At 44.4% G+C, this 21,398-nt stretch overlaps 3 protein-coding genes across 4 annotated transcripts; all 3 read left to right on the top strand.

The window, feature by feature from the left end:
• Nucleotides 1-289: 289 nt before the first annotated feature.
• Nucleotides 290-3,565, top strand: LOC118785065 (CCN family member 3-like). The gene is made up of 5 exons (XM_036539593.1): nucleotides 290-346; nucleotides 477-705; nucleotides 1,893-2,147; nucleotides 2,612-2,826; nucleotides 3,272-3,565. The coding sequence occupies exons 1-5, from the start codon at nucleotides 290-292 to the stop codon at nucleotides 3,563-3,565; spliced, it is 1,050 nt and encodes a 349-aa protein (XP_036395486.1).
• A 4,592-nt stretch (nucleotides 3,566-8,157) lies between these two features.
• Nucleotides 8,158-13,645, top strand: LOC118785014 (zinc fingers and homeoboxes protein 1-like). 2 transcript variants are annotated; one of them, XM_036539540.1, is made up of 3 exons: nucleotides 8,158-8,476; nucleotides 9,549-12,317; nucleotides 13,253-13,645. In XM_036539540.1, the coding sequence occupies exon 2, from the start codon at nucleotides 9,579-9,581 to the stop codon at nucleotides 12,285-12,287; it is 2,709 nt and encodes a 902-aa protein (XP_036395433.1). In that variant the 5' UTR covers nucleotides 8,158-8,476; nucleotides 9,549-9,578; the 3' UTR covers nucleotides 12,288-12,317; nucleotides 13,253-13,645. The 2 variants fall into 2 exon arrangements, with proteins under 2 accessions (XP_036395433.1, XP_036395432.1); XM_036539539.1 differs by having other exon boundaries at nucleotides 9,446-12,317.
• Nucleotides 13,646-16,834: 3,189 nt separating this feature from the next.
• zgc:101716 (uncharacterized protein LOC492784 homolog) lies at nucleotides 16,835-19,985 on the top strand. The gene is made up of 6 exons (XM_036539634.1): nucleotides 16,835-16,991; nucleotides 17,397-17,492; nucleotides 17,646-17,789; nucleotides 18,380-18,849; nucleotides 19,151-19,283; nucleotides 19,645-19,985. The coding sequence occupies exons 1-6, from the start codon at nucleotides 16,887-16,889 to the stop codon at nucleotides 19,786-19,788; spliced, it is 1,092 nt and encodes a 363-aa protein (XP_036395527.1). The 5' UTR covers nucleotides 16,835-16,886; the 3' UTR covers nucleotides 19,789-19,985.
• Nucleotides 19,986-21,398: the final 1,413 nt, after the last annotated feature.

Genomic DNA, 21,398 nt, shown 5'->3' with positions numbered 1-21,398 from the left:
CGATACAATAATGGAATTAACTGCGACCCTGTACCGGAAGACTGGCCATGGAGCTCTCCCTGCCAACTTCAGTTCTCCGTGGTCATCCGTGCGGTTGAGCTGAGCCTAACAGTGAAATGTGACTGCGAGTCTTTACCGTCGTCCAATCAGCAGTTTCTCCTGTTTTACCTTACCCAATCACTTCGTTGCTTGTGTAGAGGGCTTTATAAATTGAACTGCAGACTGTGGGCAAGGGAATTTCGACAACAGTAAAAGTAATAATATAAAACAAGCTACTGGTCAGTGAAAGATGCCTAACCTTGTGGAGAGGATTGCGCGCGTTTTTATTTTTTGCGCCTCAGCCCAGGTAAGTTTATCCACGCCACCCTCACTTCCTCGAAACGCGTCACACGTGGGTCTTTGCTTCGCATATAAAGATATTTCCGAACTCTGCAGGTTACGGAATGTTGCCAATATTGCTCTCGTCTTGGTTGTAGCTATGTTCCTTGGCACGGGCGCAGTCGTGTCCAGCTCGGTGCCGCTGCCCTCAAGAGCCACCGATGTGCGCCCCTGGAGTGCAGCTCGTGCTGGATGACTGTGCCTGCTGTCTCGTGTGCGCTAGACAGAAAGGAGAGGTTTGCTCTGACATGAGCCCCTGCGATACACGGAAGGGACTACACTGCGATTACACCGCCGATGTTCGGAAGAGGACGGGCGTCTGTGTGGGTGAGTAGAGTTACCCATCTGTTAGTTTTCCCATGCACTATAACTAGGTACATATTGCCATGTGTTCCACTGCGCGGCCAGTATTGTTCTCTATCATTTATGGTTTTTCCGTTGTTAGCTATCGTTGCACATCGTGCTAGCTGAGTTTTGCAAGTAAATGCACGTTTCACACTGCCATTGCTATTTGTTTGCTCAGGAGAATGGAAGGATGCAAAATTTTCCCAGCTACAAGATTCTGTATGTCATTCAGTTGCTGAAAGATGACAGTTGGGTTAAGTTTCTGCTACGAACCTCTCCAGCACGCGCTTGGATTTGCCCTGTTTTACTTTTGTAGAGTAAAGTGAAGTAACAATCCAACTACAAAAAGTCATTTCTTAGAGCAACATCATCAGCGCCATATAGTGGATTCATCTTGCCTCGATTTCAATGGGTTTCTTTGCGATTGTTTTTTAAATATGCTGTTTAGTGGTGAACAGTACCTTTATTGTTTATTTATGCGTTCTTTTGTTTCTTTTTTCAGTTAATAGTTCAAGCAGTTGCTCGTAAAATTAGATGAATCGTTTTAAACTCTGGCTGCAAGGAGCTTGATTCTTTTGCAGAACACTTAAAATGAATAACATGTATTGATTGTTGTTTTTCAAGATTTTCTTGTAAAAATGGTGTACTTTGCTAACATCACATCAACTCCCATAGTTCCCTGAACTCAGCCTACCAGCACAGGACCCCAGGAACATGCCAAAACGATTAAATCACATTCATGCTGTGTCTCATTCATTAACTGTGTTTATGGACACGATATGTGTGTGATATCTATTAGACACCATCCACATCAATATAACTGCAGTGACTGAGGAACTGTAGGTTTTCCACGTATGCAGGACAAACATGTATTCAGCACTTATGAACCATTGCAATCCACATCACACTGCAGTCTAATGACTTGCGGTCTAGCACATTACCCATGAGGCCAGGGGAAATGAACACAAAAGAAAATATAAAATTACTTTTCGTTTCATAAACCTCGGTTTGGAAGACTTTACCAGCTATGAAACGTTGGTGGGCTTTCCCATATATGGTATTAATTCACGGAGAATATTATATGATGGAGAATACGGCGTGTGAGAAAGTGTTCTGATATTCGTTTAACAGGGGATGGGAATAAAGGCTTTCTTCTTTGCCATTGACAGCCCGCGAAGGAGACATCTGTCTGTTTGACGGTGCTGTCTACCAGAACGGCGAGCGGTTCTTCCCCAGTTGCAAGTACCAGTGCGCGTGCCGGGACGGCCAGGTCGGCTGCGTCCCACGCTGCAACCTTGATGTCATGCTTCCCGGGCCTGACTGCCCGTTCCCGCGGAAGGTGCAGGTGCAGGGGGAGTGCTGCGAGAAATGGGTGTGCGGCTCCCAGGCGGAAGCCAGCGCCCTTGGTGGCCTCGCCATGGCCGGTGAGCACCCGCTCTGACGTAACTAGCACGCAGGTGCAAGTGCGCTAAACCAACACTGCTGCGGAACGTTTTTTGACCCGTGAGGGACTAGCCGCACTGCACAAAGCACAGAGGACGATTTATCGCTCAGAGCTTAGTGCAGCCAAAGTTCACTGGAGTGTGATGTAACTTTTTAATGGGAGAATCCTCAAAGTATTGAGAAGAAAAAAGAACATTTGTTTACCAGCGGTCCTTTTTAAAGTTGAAAGTTTATTCCCTTATTCAAGTGAATTCATTTGATGAGTAAAATAAATACATCCGCACTGACTTATTCCTTTAGACTTAGTCCATGAGTCCAAAAAAATCCCTAGATCACGAAAGGACCCATGTTTTATATAGAAGATCAAAGACTGTCCAGTAACAGCAGTGTCAGTCATATAATAATCCATTATGTCTGCTCTTTTATTTTTTCACGCGACGTGAAGCATACAGACAGGAGGAGACAGTGGGATTTGATACTTGGGACGCCAGTCTGAACTGCATCGAGCAGACGACCGAATGGGGCGCCTGCTCGCGAACCTGCGGGATGGGCGTGTCTACGCGCGTCACCAACAGGAATTCGCGCTGCGAGATGGTGAAACAGAGCCGTCTGTGCATCGTAAGGCCGTGCGACAAGAAGCAGTTCCGAGGCGCTCCAAAGGTAGTCACTTCTACTACACTGCAAAACGACATTTTCTCACAAGTTTTTTTTTTTTTTTTATCGAATAAACGATGTTTCTACCTGGCCCCTATTTTTTCCTCTAAGCCAAGTTTTTACTTGCATTTTTAAGAGTTGTTTTAGAAAAACTGTTGCTGTTGGGAGAAAATGGGAGCTACAAAGGTAAATAAGAAAAATAAATAAAAAGCAAATAAAAGTAAGGTAAACAAGGATAGTACTTCCTCTTGCCAGTTTATGGCATTTCATAAAGTGTTAAGCACTGATATTTCTGAGAATCACACCTGTGCTCCACACAATTCCCTATAACACAACAGACCTTAGAAGTGCAAATAATGTTAGTAATGATGTTAGGAAGCCCAAATGCAAAACATTGGGTTTGTACAACCAAGGTGATGTCATTCTGATAAATGTTTAAATGTTTTATCAGAAAGGAAACAAGTGCCTGAGGACAAAGAAGGCTGTGAAGCCCGTCCACTTCACCTTTAAGAACTGCACCAGCGTCCAGGCCTACAAGCCCCGCTATTGTGGGACATGTAGCGACGGGCGTTGCTGCACCCCCCATGGCACCAAGACAGTGCAGGTGGAGTTCCGCTGCCCACAGAGCAAGGTGGTCCAGAAGCCCATGATGTTCATCAGCACCTGCGCCTGCCACCACCACTGCCCACGGGACAACGCCGTCTACCACCTGACAGACCCAGTTTACAGCGGCCTAAGGATGTGAGCGTGGACTCTCTGCTACCTTCTACCAAAGACAGAGGCTAACTGCATGTGGGTGAACAGGGGAGATAGTTGCGAGGAGAGGATGTGCATGGTTTTTTTTTTTTTGTATGTGATATTACTAAAGATCAAACAGCTTTATAGATGTTTTTACTACAATGGGAATGGAATTTGTGTGTTCCTTTTCTGCTCTATTAAAAATACTAATGTCATCTATATATCTGTCAGGGGCTGATATCAGGCAAATGTTGGACTACCCTTCTTTGTGTTTCCCTAAATTATCAATTGACTGTTTGAGTGGACTACTGGCTTCCCAAACATTGACTTGATGGCACTGAATCTTCCATTACTGTCATTAAGCAAGGATGATGTCGTATCTTCTACAAGATTAATGGTGTAACCTACAATATGACTTGAGTAAAGTCATAGAGATCTCTCTCGAAAGCACACTATAAGTGAGGTGCATCTAAAAGAACTGTTTTCAAAAGACCCCTGTACCCTACAACACATAGGTCTTTAATTCTGATGCTGAATATGTCAGACAAAGTAACTGTAAATATGTGTCGCTGTACATATTTCCCTGTGTTTATCTAATGCACAATTACATGTGTTTGTAAGCTTATGTAAATATGAACTGTATATATGTGTTCTCTGTTTGTTTAGCAGTATCTCTCACACTCAGCTTTTTCAGCAATGATGAACAGTGTTGTGCTACTTCTGGCATTAAATTTGTATTTTTTCTATAAAAAATTGTCTCAGTCCAGCTCTCTCCAAGCATTAATGCCCTTACATGAAGTCATGAAGTCATTCATTTTTGTGTAGTTACATTATAAAGTTTACACTGGCAAATGATGCTTCCAATTAGTGTTAGCATATTGCTTGTTTGCTTAGTGGTTGGCCTTATCCAAAGAGACTGATAGTTTTACATCACACCCATTCAGTAAACCACTGATGCAGCTGAGTTTGTACTGGAGCCACTGAGCTAAGTGTCCTCATTCAAGGGCTCAACCGCAGTGTCTATCCCATGAAATATATCTATAGTAGATCCAGACTTCAGTGTTCTAATTCTCACTCAACCTACTACCCTTGGTAAAACTTAGTTACTGTAAAAATGCCTTAACTGTCATAAATTAAAATTGAAAGTGATGTTTAAGGTATACTATTTTCACCAAATTCCTTTGCACAAACTGAACATAATGTGTACACTTTTTGAGGAGCCCGGACTTCCAAATAAAACCTCACGGTAAACAGTGCCGCCTAGCGGTTAATTTGGGAAATGTTCTTTCAATTCTAATGCAATTTGGAAACTTCTGTAAAACTCCTATAAACGAATTGGTTGCATATAACAGGTGTACAGGAAGAAGGTTTAAATATCTGGATTTCCTAGAAATGTGTAGCCTGTTTAGGAAGTTACCTTGAACATGTTAAGCAAGCCCAGCTTTAAAACTTTGTGAGTGTTGTCACTTCCACATTACCTTAAATCTCCCCTTTCTGCTCCATGCTGTTAAAACTGAGGTTCTGTTCATAGACAGCACTGTAGAATGTGGATGTGTGACTTATGTATGTGCTTTCCTTCTCTCACGTCAGATCATTTTCCAGTACCTGAATTTGCACACACTTGTAGTTCAGAGTTTTAGGCATCCACAAGTCTTTCTACCCAGAAGGTTCCTGACTTTGAGTTAGGATTAAAAGCATATCAACAGACAGTGATTGAAAGATAGATGTAAACATGAGTGCATGCAATTACAGTGTTCTTAAAATGTTATCAAAATCAATCAGGTAATTTATGGGAAACTACATTATGTATATATGGAGATGATCGCATCATCTACCATTTCAGACATGACAAAGGACCTATAGTTGTGACCAGGCTGCATACGAGCAGACTGATGAATGTGTGTAACGTGGAATGAATGAATGAACTGCAATCAAAGGTTATTGGCATGAGTAAAAGGCATGTGGTGTTTATAATTGGCAAAGCTAATTCCCTTATGTGACAAAGGTTATTTCACTTCCACCCATATGCTATGAACTATGAGCATGTGGCATTGGATCCTGATCAAGCAATGATGTGCCATGATAAAAAACCCTGTGAGGATCATGTTTTATGATCATATTCAGTGTGGCTAGGTGGTATAACGCAAGTAGAGACTGACAGGGTATACCACAGAAGCAGTAGTAGGGGAAAATGGGGTATTTATAATTGTATAAATTGTATAATTGGCTCGCAAAATGAAATCTAAAGGTATTTAAATTTATAAAAGGAATCAATAAGGTTAACTATAATAGATTCTTTAGGGTGAGTTCAGTCTGTAAAACAAGAGGACATAAATGGAAACGAGTTAAGAGTAAGTTCCGCACTGATATAAGGAAATATTATTTTACACAAAGAGTTATCAATACATGGAATAGGTTGCCAGGTCATGTAGTTGAGGCAGAGACCCTTGCTGTGTTCAAGTCTAGACTTGATGCAGTTTTGGATACTCTTTAATTAAGAAATGGCGAGCTTAGTTGGGCCGAATAGCCTGTTCTTGTCATCATGTGTTCTTATGTTCTTATGTTCTTATGTATAATAGGCAGTCCTGAGTTTTTCTTTTTCCACAGGGTTAGCAAGTAGAATATGAGGATTACCAGTAGACTCTCAACACAGTAGGTGGTGGTAGTATGCGTTTCAGCTGGTTTACAGGCTGCCAGTAACCACCAAGAAACAACACAAATAAACACAGCCAAAAAAAAAAACACCCAACAAATCCTTCATTCAAGTTTGGAAGTCTCTAGATGCATCCTGAATCCATGGCTGATTAATGTACCAAATGCAGGATGAGTGAGACCCTGCTGAAAAGTAACTAGTGAGTGTCTACAGACGAATGTGATATGTTGTTAATCACAAGAAAATGGTGCTGTCATAATCATTCATATTAAGAGTTCTTGCTGTATTTTCTAGAATTATCTAAGGAATTGACATTTTCCTCAACTGTTGGTTTTGCAAAAGTTTTATGAAATTTTATGAAGATGATTTATTTTCCCCAAATGTCTTTCATAGTATATACAAGTTTAGACATACAAATGGCTCGTGATTGTGTCTTAATCACATAAAACAATTTCACTGTTTTAATGTGTTAGTGACCTCTGATCCTTGCTTTTTCTACCACACATTTATGTCAGCAAAGCACTGCATCAAAGAAAATGATCTCCACCTTCCTTACATCCTCTCAATGTCATTTTACAAAACAATTTGTCTCTGGCCCTCATCAATGCTGAAAGATTGTAGGTACACTTTTGGCTGTTAAGTGCAGTTCATGGCCTCTGAACTTTAATGTATCACTGTTAGCAATTCATGAGATTCAGGTCTCTGCAGCACAAATATATTCATTTAAAAATACAAAAAGAAGATTAACTCAACATAATAATAGTGCTTGCTTTTCAACCAGGGTAATTTGCTTGCATAAGCACTTACTTGACAAACACTCAGGGAACCATTTATGAAACCTAATTACTGTGGGGGGCTATTTAAGACAAAACCCTCCATATCAAGAGACAGTAAGACAGTTAGACAGTTAGAAAAAAATACTCATGTTAAGAAAGAATATTTAGTTAACAATTAACAATTATTAATAGACACATGACCTTCTTTGCTGTCTGAGTTAAGAATGACAAATCCATATCGTTTAAGGTAAGAGATGACATATAGACAAGCAATTATGAAAAGTCATTTGGAGAAACACTGGAAAAATTATCCCCCGACCCCAGGGAAAAGATGAGACACAGTGGAAAAGAAAGTACACAGCAGAATAAAAATATGCAAAGGTTTTTAATTAAAAATATACATTGGTTCACTAATGAAGTTGGTAGTTAGGTAGTTGTTGAGGAGATAGATAGATAGATAGATAGATAGATAGATAGATGAGTGGAACACAGTGGGCTACAGGTGGGTGTCCCGAGAGAGAGAGAGAGAGAGAGAGAGAGAGAGAGAGAGAGAGAGAGAGAGCAGTGGTCATAAATGGAATTAAAGCAAATGCATACAGACTGTGACAGGCATTACAACACTGTAGCCTTTGGCAGGGACCATGGGAGCACAATACAGAGATGAGACGCAAAGATAAGAGCTGTACTCATAAACCCTGACAGGCTGCAGCGGTAGGAGATGCTCTTGTAGCTGCTCACTTCCAGCCCTGATGGAGAGCACTGTGATCTTGAGCTGAGGAGAAGGGAGTGACTGTGGAGACGAATGAACCGCAAAAACCAGAAAGTAAACAAAGGGAACACAATGTCAGATCATATCTAACGTTAAATTAAAACCAAAACAAAACAAATGTTTCCTTTTTGTAATTTTGACTTTAGAATTCTGCACATTACAAATCTTCTTTATTTTGGATAAACAGTTTCCGATGTAGGCATTCATTTTCATGATGTGCCACCCCTATTCCTGACTTAAACTTTTCTTTAATTTTGGCATAAATTACCCTCCATACTTCAAGCGGTTTACGACCAATGCAAGTTCGGGAGGTGGAGTCGCCTGACGATGACGTAGAACGTATTCCATCGATGGTGACGCCCGGTCATAAAAAAAAAAAACTGCTATTAAAATTGAAACGAATTATTATACTCTTTGATCAGTTGATAACTCCTTGTGCCTTCGGATCTTGCGTTGGTCTTACATAAATCGAAAAGAAATGTAGTTTTTTTCGCTGTGTATAGCAAAGCTGCGCAGTTGCGAAGACGTAACGTTACAGTATTTTCGTTGTGCATCTGTTGGCGTCTGCCTCCGCTACCGGTGGAGCCCAGTTACCGAAGCTACAGCAGTGGTTTAATCTGAACGTAGTACTGATTCAGTACGTAGACTAGGTAATATACCAGAGCGGAAGACTGGAGAGGGTGTGTGTGTTGCGCAGCTGTGGGACCACTGTACCTTCAGGTGAGTTTACGCAGCTACCCAACACTTGTGTGCTGCACGTCGCCCTAGAGATGGCAATCATTCTCTCCGGCCACACATACACATACACACAAATTCGCCCTTGTACAGCTAAGAGTGTGGATGGCAAACCGCAGTGGCGATCGAAGATACTCTAGTAGCTGTATTACAGTAACTAGTCAAAGGCTAAATAGCTACGTCGCTTTGAAAGCTACTGATGACATGTATGTGAATGTTTATATTATTATCCAAGAGCATGATCTTGAAGGAAATACAAACAGCTAATGTAACTAACCTGATATGAACATTATTAATATTAATATTGTTGACAAGTAACACTCTTCATTTGGCTAGGTAACGCTGGCTACGGTAACGTTAGCTGCAGTCACTGGCTAGCATACTGCATAAAGACCGAGTTTAAGTTTTTAAATACCATAAAGCAAATATGATAGGGAAACACATTTCACATAACTGGAAACAAATAACTAAGGACAACGCCTGTTATTTTGGACATTCATGTCCCTTCAAATCTGTCAGTTGGGCAAAACCAATTAGACCACCCGTCTCTTATATGGATGATAATTCACCACCAAAATGAATCCTGTGACGGTTCTTCACATTGGCTGTAGGTATGAATATTGGTGTTGTACACATTCCTGATAGGTTGAGTGCTGGGGAGAGGCCAGATAGTTTGTAACCTGAAGTTCGTAGGCTCAATTCCCATGTGCACCACTGCTGCTTTACCCTTGACCACAGTAGTTAACCTGAGCCTATTCAGAAAACATTCAGCTAAACATTAAATGCCAAAAGTAGATGGATATATAAAACAATGAAAGCTGTGTCATTTTCCTAAAATGAGGACCTGCTGTCAAGTAAGTGAAGGAATGTAATTTTTGTGTGTGTGTGAATACCTACAGAATTGAGCAGTGCTGCCTGTTCTTGTAATTTGATTGGCCTGTTTTTGTGCTGCAGGGTATGTGTTTATTGCTGGGATCAGACTGGCCAGGGACATGTGAGCATTAGCTGTCTCCTAAAGGGGAGTAAGGCAGGTCAGTTAAGACAGCTGTTTTCCCAGAGGCCTTCGGAGTCGGGTGTGATCCAGGTGATGGCGAGCAGGAGGAAGTCGACGACACCGTGCATGGTCCTCCCGTCGGACGCGGTGGAGCAGGACCCAGACATGGAGGTGACGGAGGGGGAAGAAGGGGCGGAGAGTGCGGCCGAGGCGCCCCTGGAGAGTGCCACAGTCCCCGCCGAAAACGAGGCAGGCGAGGACGGTGAGCGGGACGGTGAGCGCCATGCCAGAGCAACAGAGCCCAGGCTGGTGGATGGGGAGTACCGGTGTGGCCATTGCGGCTACCAGACACCGGAGCTCGGCGCGCTCACGCTCCACACTGACTCGGAGCACCCCGGTGCATCCCTCGAGCCATACTATGCCTGCGCAGGGTGCGGCTTTGCGACCAAGCGCCGCGATGCTCTTTCCGAGCATGTGGCACGCCGCCACCCGGGGGAGGACCTCACCACACGGGCGCGGCGTGCTGGGAGTGGGCGGGGCGCTCCCGAGAGGGCAACGGGTGACTCCACCCTAGACAGCGGCCTGGTGGAGGGTGAGGACTTTGCTATCCACGGCATCTCCCTGAGCAAGACACCCATCATGAAGATGAAGGGCCGCTCGGAGCCCAAGCGGATCGCTGTCTCACACAAGGTGGCCGACGAGGGCGGGCTGGAGCGAGAGGACCCACCCCCGGCCGAGGCCCTGCCCCTCCTCGACCCACCCAAGCCCAGTGTCATTGTCAGCAACCCCAATCCTGCCCAGGGGGAGCTGAAGAAGGGTGCTGCCGCCGCCGGCCCAGCCACGGTGCTCCCAGCAGGCCTGGCCCAGATCCTGTCAGCCCTCCAGGCACACCAGAATGCCCAGACGCAGCTCCTGATCCCCGTCAGCAGCATCCCCACCTACAACAGCGCAATGGACAACAACGCTCTGCTGGTCAGCACCTACAATAAGTTCCCGTACCCATCAGCGTCGGAGATTGCCGGGCTGGCTGCCCAGACAAAGTACGCGGAGGAGCAGGTGAAGATCTGGTTCTCAGCCCAGCGGCTGAAGCACGGGGTGAGCTGGACACCCGAGGAGGTGGAGGAGGCACGGAGGAAGCAGTTCAACGGCACGGTTCACACCGTGCCCCAGACCATCACTGTCATCCCTGCCCACCTCTCGGCTGAGGCCAATGGGCTGCAGTCCGTCCTCCAGACCTGCCAGATCATGGGGCAGCCGGGCCTGGTGCTCACGCAGGTGGGCGGCCCCGGCGGCTTCCCCGTGACTGCGCCCATCACCCTGGCAGTGGCAGGTGTCCCCGGCCAAGCGCCGCCGGCTGCCAAGCCCGCCCCTGGCCCATCAGCCCCGGCGGCCCCATCAGCATCGGAGACCAAGAGGGCGACCACCGTCCAGCCCCCTCCGCCCACGCCGCAGGAGAGTGCCGCCCTCAGCGGGGACCACTTTGGCGCACGGGTCAAGAAGTCCAAGGAGCAGCTGGCCGAGCTCAAGGCCAGCTACCTGAAGAACCACTTTGCCAGTGATGCCGAGATTGCCCGGCTGATGAAGCTCACGGGCCTCACCAAGGGCGAGATCAAGAAGTGGTTCAGTGACACCCGCTACAACCAGCGCAACTCCAAGAACAGCCATGTGCTTGTCTTCAACGATGGCAGCGGCAGCGGCGGTGGTGGCAGTGGTGGAGGAGGCGCGATCGTGATTGACTCCTCCGATGAGACGCCTGAGCCCCTGCCCCCAGGGCCCCCCAAGGAGAAGGAGAAGGAGACACGCAACAAGTCGTGGAACCCCTTCCCGGACTTCACGCTGCAGAAGTTCAAAGAAAAGACCCCTGAGCAGCTGGTTGTGCTGGAGGAGAGCTTCCAGAAGTGCGACACACCCACGGATGAGGAGCTGAGCCGCCTGAGGATGGAGACCAAGCTGACCCGGCGGGAGATCGATGCCTGGTTCACAGAGAAGAGAAAGGTGCTGGCGGAGTCAGTCGAACTCCGAGCGGAGCGTGCATGTAGCGATGTGGCCAAGCCCCTCCCCCCCTCCAGACATGGGGCCCAGACCCCGCCGGGCAGCCGGAGGGCAAGCAGAGACAAGAATGGGAAGAAGACCCCAGAGCAGCTCCACGTGCTGAAGAACGCCTTCGTGCGCACCCAGTGGCCCTCGGCAGAGGAGTACGACAAGCTGGCGGAGGAGAGCGGCCTGCCTCGCTCCTACATTGTCAACTGGTTTGGGGACAGCCGCTATGCGTGGAAGAATGGCAACCTGAAGTGGTACTTCTACTACCAGAGTGGGAACGCCACAGCTGTGAATGGTGGTGTGAGCCGGAAGAGGGGGCGGGGCCGGGTCCGGAGCCGGGGGCGGGGGCGGTCCTGGGGGCGGAGGGCCAAGAGGTCCTCGGGCCAGGGAAAGTCCCCGCCTGCCATGAAGTTCAAGACGGGCAAGGAGATCCTGAAGGAGTACTACCTGAAGCACAAGTTCCTCAATGAGCAGGACCTGGACGAGCTCGTATCCAGGTCCAACATGGGCTATGAGCAGGTGAGGGAGTGGTTCGCCGAGGTCCACCGGAGAGAGGAGGCTGGTGTGCAGCCCTTCGAGGATGTGGAGGAGAACGAGGAGCAGGAGGAGGAAGGCGAGGAGTCACAGGGCGAAAGCGAGATGGCGGCTGAGGAGCAGGGAGACGGCGTCGATGACGATGACGAAACTGGCGAGACAGACGACAGCGATGCGTGGGAGCCGCCTCAGAGCGTCCGGCGAACGCTATCCGTTTCAGAGGCATAATTAGGGACAGCTCTGCCCTGTCCTCAACAGGTACAGCACACACACACTCCACATTTTAAAAGGGCGGTAATATTCTGTACTGATTACTGATGCATGAGCCAAAGCTATACCTTAACAACTTTGCTTACTGATATGTCTGGGACAAAACCGTTATTTGGGTTTATCCAACAAATCATACATGGCAATGACCTATACACAGCCATTCAAAATATTTTTAGTTTCAAAAACTATCATTTTGATAGTAAGAAACAAAAGAAATGCATGTATTTGCATAACATTCATATATGCAAATGAGACTGATGGTGTTAAATTTTTACACTGGAATGTCAGTTGATTCAAATTTTTCAGACAGTCAACTTTTGAAGAGGTTTGACAAACACTACACTGCACATGTACCGTCAATAAATTTATAAACCTTAAATATTTTCGCTGTTATGGTAACAGAAACTTTCTTTGCAGGTAAATATTAGGACATGAAACTTTTGCACTTGATTTTCTGTTACTCATAATTGAATTTTATGTACTAATAGGGTAATATGTATTAGTTCACAGAACTGAATTGTTTGAAAATTCTGGCCTACTGTGAAATTTAAACCCAAATGATGTCCTAAACAGCCTGTTAGGATTAGTTGGAGATCAGTGAGGAGCTGCAGAAACGGTCACTTTGATCTTATATCAGGCGTTGTGATCAAAGGAATACATTGATAGTGTTCTAAGGTTTGAAATGCAGTAAATGTCTTTTAACCCGTGACACTTTGCCTGTATACACGTTTTTTACCTTCTGATCATTCAAGCACTACAAATAGAAATTAGTAGGAAGAAAGTAAATATTACCAATGCTGGAAACTGTATAGGTATGACCTGCACAAATACATTCAACTATTTGTTATGCAGATGTACATGTTTACTTAAAAATGAGAACCCTAGACAGCTTTTTTTCTATCTGTCTGTCTGCATCTCCCCAGGATCGTGTTTCAGAGGGAACATGGAGGATACTGATGTGCAGACGGAGTGTGGATGGCCCCACTGTGTAGAGTGAATTGGCTGGATGCAGAGGAGCGCTGTTCTCTCCAGAGTGGTTTCTGAATGCACTGGCAGAGCTGTGGTGCCACGGCAAAACTGCTGGTGGCCCTGACTTCCTGCTCGGCTGGCCAAGCTCTCATTCCAATTGCACTTTCACCCTGAAGAGGTGGCAGTCAGCTCTCTTAGCACAGAATATAACAGGTGCCGTTAAAAAAGAGAAGTGTGAAATGTGTTTTTTATCATCTCAAGCTGAATGTTGAAGACGGCAACCCCTGTTCTGTTCCCTTCCTCCCCTGTTCTCTTCCCTCTCTTCCCTGTTCTGTTCCCTCTCTCCCCTGTTCTGTTCTCTCTCTGTCCCCTGTTATTTCCTTTCCCTTGTTCTGTTTCTGTTCTCCCCTGTTCTCTCCATGGAACAGAGCTGGAAATGGATGCAGTTTGACACAAGCCAAACAACGGAGAGTTTGATCAGTATTTTAACCCCCAACAGATCAGCGCTTAACCACACTTCACGAATATTCAGTTCAGACCTTTTGATTTCATTATGTTGCACACATGGGGGTGAGAATGCTCTCAGCAGTACAGTGAGTGTGTGGTGACCTCATAGTCAGTCATGGAGAGGCGGGGTTTTCACAGTTGCTGGAGGCCTAGGTGGGAATATGTGTTGGGCTGTTAGGAAACGGTGCTTGTATGCTGGGAAGAGGCCTGTTTACTGCCTATTGTTCCACAGGCCTGTTTCCAGACTGTTATTTCCTAGATTGGAGTATGTGAGCGTAGACTGTGTGTGTTTTTTTGGTTTGTTTTTAATTTTCCAGTGATATATAACCACATTGACTGTTACTCCCACTAAAATCAAATGCCAAGTTTCCTGATATGCAGCCATACCGCAGAGAAATTCATGTTTCTAGAAGAAAAAGTAATCACTAGTATAGAGGCCACACTTGCAATAATGGAAGAATTTTGACATACTGTACAATGAAACCAGTCTACTTGCAGCCTTTGTAGTGTTTTAAAGTACTTTATCCAATTATTTATTGTTTTAATCGTATGCTAATAAAACACATAGGCCTGGTATAGTATAGCGTAGTTACAGAGCAATAACATTGTAAAGGACTTTTTTCCACGTGATCACAGTGGTTATGGGTTCCGCAGTGGTCTGAATAAATGAACTGCAGAAGAAGAAAATCACATTCTGATGTGTTTGGACTGAGTTTTCAGTGACAGGAAGTGGGGAAAAACCTGGGAAATATAATACTATGGTACTCTTTCAGAACTGTAATGTTGCAGTACTGTCTACAGAACTTGGAACTGTAATGCTGCAGTACTCACTCTGTTGAACTGGGAACTGTAATGCTGCACTATTCTCTATAGTAATGTTGCAGTACTCTACAGAACTAGTAACTGTACATTACTAGACTTGACTCTCAGCCTTGTTTTTCACTTGTCACAGATAGCCCCAGTGCCGACGTCCCAGGTGCTCTTAGAGTGTACCCTCCAGCTGTTACAGTCCACATTACGGAGGAAGAGGCAGAAATCAAGCACTTGCTTTGTACATGCAGTATTTTGCGCTGTTGTATTTTACAGGTAGTTTTTAATGGTTTTATACTTTCTTTATTTATTCTTTCATCTATAATCAGTATAGCCTTTACAGCTGCGCTTTGTCCGCGTGGTGTTCATACACTTTTCACTAATGCAGCGAGTGTTCCTGACATGTCACGTGGGGACTAAAGGTAGAAAGCACATTAAGATTTGAACTGATATTCTGTTTTTATTGTTATCATTATTATTGTTAATATAATTATTCTTGTGAGCTGAGTGTCAAGGGCTGCTCTGTATCTGTTGACTTGAGCCTGCACCATGAGCGGTCCCGCTCACCCAAGCAAAGCTGCACCTGTACTGTGTTTCAGCAGATGCATGTGAAGCGCTGACAGAAAGTTCTCCTTTCCTTTTCTCTCTTACAAGAGTGCAGTTCAGACCTGCCTCTGAACACCCTGCCTCCCACCCCTGTGTCATTTCTCAACATGCTGAAGGATGCCTAGCTTTGTATCATGAACTCTTTTCTTGTTCAAGTTTGCACTAGCTTGATTTTCTTTGAATGTGGCACTTCTAGAACGATGGTTTGAAATCCTGAAAAAGCTCATAAAAAGTGTTATCTGTTGGGGTCATATCAGTTGGAAATTCTGTATCAGTGGGAGCAAACGTGGTAATTAGGAACTTTGTACTTGTATATATGACATATACTTACATATATTACAGTAAATAAATGATATACTGTATGACAGTATATATAATACTGGGATATACTCTGGACCCTTGAATGCACTTTGTCATTTGTGGCAAGAGCTTTATTTCCTAGAGTAGGCATTGTGTAACACAGTTAATTTAAGATGGAATAATGATTTAAGGTATAGCCTTCACTTTGGACAAAATATATATTTATATGCTAGTGTTTGGAGATGAGGTGTAATAAACTGGACAGAAAATGGCTCTTTGTGTTTATCATTAAAGTGATCTTTAACTGCAAGAAATGCTTCAAATAATTTTAAAGAGACGACTTCACTCGTGTAATGCATTTCCCGGTCATTTTCTCTTTTCTTTTCAGTTTTGCAACACAAATTTAATTAAGTGGAAGATGTTGCCTCAACTTCATGACTCTGGTGTAATTTAAATGGATTTCCTACAGCTCTTCAGGGCTCTCTCCATAAAGTGAAGCCTGTATCCACTTGAGAGCCCTTGTACTTGCATGCTTGGCCCTCAGCAACACATGCCCTACTTACTCTCAGCTCTGCCTGCTGGCAGACTCATGCACTGAGCTCCTCCGGTTATTGGTTTCTGCTCAGTACACAGCACTGTCATGAGGGCCTGATTATGCTCTGGTTAGGCCCCCTAGTGCTTAAATGAGCTCCCCACTTTGGTAAAGGTAGTAATCTGTGTATTTTTACCACCCCGTGAAGTTTCAGTTGTTATCAAACATAATTCATTGATAGCTCTGCAAGGATTAAAGCCAGCAAACGCAGTTCACAGGACCTGGTTTTATTAACATTGGCATAGATAGAACAAGGATTTATACAGCTTGGATCTGGATAGCATCACTGCTGAAGCACACAAGACTGCTGCTGTGAATGAGACAAATAAACAAAATAGGTGAAGAGATATTGCTAACCTGCTACAGCTTTCTCTAACTAGGACCGCAGTGTTTACTCATTTTTCATATTTAAAGTGAATTATTTTGTCTGCGGTTCAGCAGCGTATCACTACAATTTCAGGTGGAACGGTATGTCGAGGCTTATATTTTCTGACGGTATCTTTATTATGTTACACGAGAAATGGTTCTGGAAGAACAGAGATAATTAATTACTCTGGCCAGTGCACTCTTTTCGGGATTCCTGATCCTGTAAATAAGCTCCGGTTTGTATTAAATGCGTTTAAAATGGAAGTTCCGGCGATGGAATCACTGATTCGACAACAGAGGGACAGTACTTTCGGTGTTGCATGAGGACAGGATGTGGTACGGTGGTTCCGTGCTTTTACTGTTTCTTAGCAAGTCAAATGTAGTTAGACTCTAATCGTATATTTTTAATGGAGATATTAGGCAGCACCTTTGATGACTCCGTGTTTGAAGAAGCTAGAGATAAGGTCTGCATTCCTCTTCCGTCCTACACTGCAAAAGTCTGTGAACCAGAGGTGAGTACTGAATATCCAGCTATCTAGCTGGTTACACCGGCACAAGGAATTTTATAAATCGGTAAACGGCTCACTGGCTAAAAGACTACCATGAAATCACTTCACATACAAACCTATCAACAAAGAACTATACATATTTAACCGTGTGAAACGTGGATATCAGTTCGCCTGCTGGGTTAGCAATGAATAAATGAATAACTAGTTAGACTTGCTACTGTAGACTTTTCGACCCCAAACATGCAGCTCTTGTTGATGTGCGGTGCATCTTTCATGTAGCCAGTTAAGGCGATGTCAGATAGCTGTATTAAATTAGGACAGCTGATTACTTCATCTAGCGCAGAAAAAGGTGCCGTTGTTGCCTTGCTGTATCAGTGTAACGTAGTTTTTCCTTTCATTTTGATGCAGTGGTTTTGTGAACGAGTGACCACAGAGGATGAGTTGGAGACGCAGAAAGTCTTCAAATTTCGTGCAGATCTGGCGTACAGTCGAAAAGAGTACCAGGTAAACATCCTGCCAGATGCATGTCTGTATTAGCTAGTTTCAGTGTGCCTATTTGGATAGTTACTTACTGTAGCTACCAGCAAATGGTTTCGCGGTAGGTACTTTTCCCTGTGTTTTTAATGCAGGTTTTAAGTGGTCTGTCTCTGTGCCTAGAAATCTCTGGATGATTACTCCACCTGCCTCTCCTTGGTGCCCGAGGGAAACCTCACTATAAGACGCGACATACTCGAGGGCCAGGCGCGATGCTACTGTTACCTGGGCATGCGTGACCAGGCCCTGGAGGTCATCGACAAACTTGTGAGGATCTTTCACAGGAGTACTGTTCTTGCCGCCTCTCCTTTCCCATAAAACCCGATTATGCATCCACGTACAAACCATTGTGGATTTACGTGTCAGCGCTGATTTGATTTAGGAATGATCAGCATTACATTTTGTGAAATAGTGGTCTTTGTTGTCTCGTATCTTAAGTGTTTTTTTCTTTGCCATTTATTCCCCAAATGCCTCATTTAAACCAAAATAACGTGACATAACGTGACATACAGACACTAGTATTTATTAAACTATATTTATTCTTTCTTTTTTTCTTTACGTTTTAGAGGTATGATCCATAGTTTGATGGGAGAAATAGTTGTCAACACAAAGTCTTGGAAAAAAATGGTGTATGATGTAATACAGATTTGTTCTGAAACAGCAGCAAATTTCATGTTCAGAAATAAGATGCACTTTAATATGTAAAAGTGAAATTTTGTCCTCATTACAATCTCAGATGTAGAACTGCAGGACTTGTGTCAACTTTTAATATAATCTGAAGGGGTCATCTTAAAACAGGTTTGATTTCACACTGAATAACCCGAAAATGCTTTCTGGTAATGTCTTCCTGTGGACAGAGGAAGGAGGCCACCAACACTTGCCACCTCACCTGTGTTTTAAACCTGGAGCTGACCCTCCATCGCCACTTTGGGGACCTCAGCAAGGAGGTCAGGATCTTGCAGCAGCTTGTCTCGCTGCATCCATACAATCCCTGGCACTGGAAGAGTTTGGCAGGGGACTATCTCAGACTCTTTCGGTCCCACTTGGCTGTCTCCTGCTCTGGCGTCTGTCTCTGTGGAGACGGACGTGAACAGGGAGGAGACCGTGAGGGTGCTCAAACCCTTCCAGAAGGGACTGCTCAAAACTCACGGGGAGGTCCCGAGCAGCTTGTGGAGGATGGGGAACATCGTTCAGGGTTGGACCTGGTGCAGCAAGACATTGCAGGCATCCACAGGACAAGGGAATGGATCAGCACAGCAGTGCAGGATCAATGCAAGGAGCGGGAGAGGGCGTGGCTACAGGCCTGCATGTGCTTCATCAGAACCAGGTGAAATGAAATGAGCAGAATTCCACCGTTCACAAGCACAAGTTCCCAACACTGTTGTAATAGTACACACTAACTGCCCTTGCTGTTCATGTTCCCAACAGCCCTTAATTCACCAGTTAAATAAACACAGTGTGAATATAGCATTTGTTGCTGGCAGCTTTTAAGAAAATTTCATTGTAGCAACAGCCTTGACTGGGTGTGTATCGGTCCTGTGCTTTCAGGCTGATGCCTGTTTTGCTCTGTCAGGAGCTGCAGTTTCTGACAAGGCTCTTGGATTTCCTTCCCCCCTCCCCTCCTTCAGGCTCTTGCTCCGGATGTTGAGGGTCCAGCAGTCATCCTTTGTGCTTCAGAGAAATAGGGAGGCCTTGCAGGAGGTCGAGGAGGCGCTGGAATGTTTGGAACCAAAGGAGGCAATGCTCCAACTGATCACCGAGGTGAGGAGCATGTGACTGGGGTGTGGGTTGGGACCTTGCACTAGGCCAGCTTGTTGGAGGGCTGTTGTGGTGTGGGACAGATATACAGAAGTCCCCAATGTACCGTGCTGTGGCACATCATTGCAGGGAGGTTTTGGGCATATGGAGCACAAGCCACCACTTTAAGAGCTGGATCGAAAGGATTGGTGACTATAGTTATTGGTTTCTCTGAAGCCATGTGTTACCTGCTTATTATTTGCCTGCAATATCCCCTGGGGTTTTCAAACCCGCAGCCTTTTGGACACTCTAACCTGTGTTGGACACTGTCCCTCTAACTCCTGTGTTGTCCAGCTAAAGGGTGTGTCTGCTGCTGTGCTTACAGGCAATGGGGAGAGACCTGGTGGCGGAGAGGATGAGAGAGGACAGCCAAGATGGGGAGAGCTTGGCGGGCCTGTGCATTTCGGACTTTGAGGAGAGGTGGTACAACAGCGTAGAGAGCGCGGTCCTGCAGGCTCGTTCAGAGTAGAGGAAAGGTGATGATGGTGACAACTGCAAGGGTTGCCAAGTCTCACTGCCTCACTTGAGCGCAGACTCAGCTCAGACACCACTTCCTCCATTTGACACTGGGCAAAATGCACACAAATGCTAAATACAGGATGTGGGTGGGCCAGAGGATGAGCTTTAAGTGTTGAATGTACAATTTTATTATTCTTGTTTGGTATATTTCATGCACTACTGTGAGTCTCAACAAAATAAAAAGTTAAGAAAAGCACACTATTTCTGCAGTTTTATTGAGCTTGATACATCTATTCATTATGAAACTGGTGTCAGATTTTTTCACCATATCTTTAGTAAGCCCTGTCTGCTGGGTTGAGAGCAGAAAAAAGCATAAAATTAATTTACCGTTAACTGTTTGTATATTGTCATGACATTATATGTTATATTATATAGTGTATACAAATGTAACAAAAACCGGTTAAAGGACCAAAAAGGTTAAACTAGCCTCTGATTTGCTAAAAAAATATGGCTTGATTTAGGAAAAAAAATTGCATATCTCATAAAAACCTTTTTTTATTGGCTGAGACATTCTCAGATTGGGGAAAAAAAAGTGTTTTAATAAAACTTGCAATCAGGACTTGTTTTGAATAATTTTGTGTGTTGGAAGTATTTGACTATGAAATCTCTTCTAGAATATATCTCATGGCTGATTCAATACTGCCAGCAATCATACAGCAGCAGTAGTACCTTAAAACAAAACAAATGCTGTTTCACCTGTGTATTAATTACACGTCTGGAAAAATTGTCTTGAACAAAGAAAAAAGTAAGCTGCCTACAATGAAAAGAAGAACCTAAAGCGAAAACACCCAAACCAGATCTTGGCGCACACAGGCAAAATTAAGTTTATTTCTGTGCACTATTTCTGACAATCTGATTATTTTCCTATTACTACCACATTGGCAGCAGTAGACCACAACTCCTAAAATCCCTTTATTGACCAACAACGTAACCCGTAACTTTGTGCAAATGCACCTATGGGAAACTGGCCATATTTAAAACATACGGATGACAAGCTGTGAATTAGGGCTTTGTAGTAGTGTCGTGTTATTTCACGGTTACGATTCCTGTGGTCTTCAGTGGGGGGAGGGGGGAGGAATCCTGTTTCATGCTGCGAGGTGCATGAGCTTTTGATTCTATTCTTTTGGAGTTGTGTATGCCATAACATAGCATCTTAACCTTGTCTCATTTTCACATTAGTGCTGCGTGCCCCCTGCCACTAAACAGGTTGTCAAATATGATTAACCTCTGGGATTTTACCCAAGTGACAGCAATATTTAGATGACAATGCCGACTCTCATGTTTTACGTTAATGGCAGGATGCCAAATCAGTGCATCCATGCATTTATTCATCACACTGACGTGAAGTATGTTTTATAATCCTCTGAATGCTAGAAAAGGGGTGAGTTCCATGACCTCATTTACTAAACGAACTCCCTACACATTTGAGGATTTTCATTACATTACGTCATTTACTCAGAGTGACTTTTAAGTAAGTGCATCACAATGCTAAGAGTAGTTAGAGAAGTACTACAAGAGGACAGTAAGATACTGAGTGCTAAACTAGTGTAGAATGCTTTT

This window comes from Megalops cyprinoides, chromosome 10 (genome assembly GCF_013368585.1).
Source record: "Megalops cyprinoides isolate fMegCyp1 chromosome 10, fMegCyp1.pri, whole genome shotgun sequence".
In the NCBI taxonomy this organism is placed as follows: domain Eukaryota; kingdom Metazoa; phylum Chordata; class Actinopteri; order Elopiformes; family Megalopidae; genus Megalops; species Megalops cyprinoides.
The sequence above is the reverse complement of the archived record's forward strand: the minus strand, read 5'-3'. Positions and strand labels throughout refer to the sequence as shown.

What these genes read in the sequence shown, in the direction of transcription:
- LOC118785014 (XM_036539540.1), top strand. Translation starts at nt 9,579, where the DNA reads ATGGCGAGCAGGAGGAAGTCGACGACACCGTGCATGGTCCTCCCGTCG.
- LOC118785065 (XM_036539593.1), top strand. Translation starts at nt 290, where the DNA reads ATGCCTAACCTTGTGGAGAGGATTGCGCGCGTTTTTATTTTTTGCGCC. An exon ending in TTTTTTGCGCCTCAGCCCAG is followed by an intron (nt 347 to 476) that starts GTAAGTTTATCC and finishes TCTTGGTTGTAG; the next exon opens with CTATGTTCCTTGGCACGGGC. An exon ending in GAGGACGGGCGTCTGTGTGG is followed by an intron (nt 706 to 1,892) that starts GTGAGTAGAGTT and finishes TGCCATTGACAG; the next exon opens with CCCGCGAAGGAGACATCTGT.
- zgc:101716 (XM_036539634.1), top strand. Translation starts at nt 16,887, where the DNA reads ATGGAGATATTAGGCAGCACCTTTGATGACTCCGTGTTTGAAGAAGCT. An exon ending in TGGAGGTCATCGACAAACTT is followed by an intron (nt 17,790 to 18,379) that starts GTGAGGATCTTT and finishes TCCTGTGGACAG; the next exon opens with AGGAAGGAGGCCACCAACAC. An exon ending in TGCTCCAACTGATCACCGAG is followed by an intron (nt 19,284 to 19,644) that starts GTGAGGAGCATG and finishes CTGTGCTTACAG; the next exon opens with GCAATGGGGAGAGACCTGGT.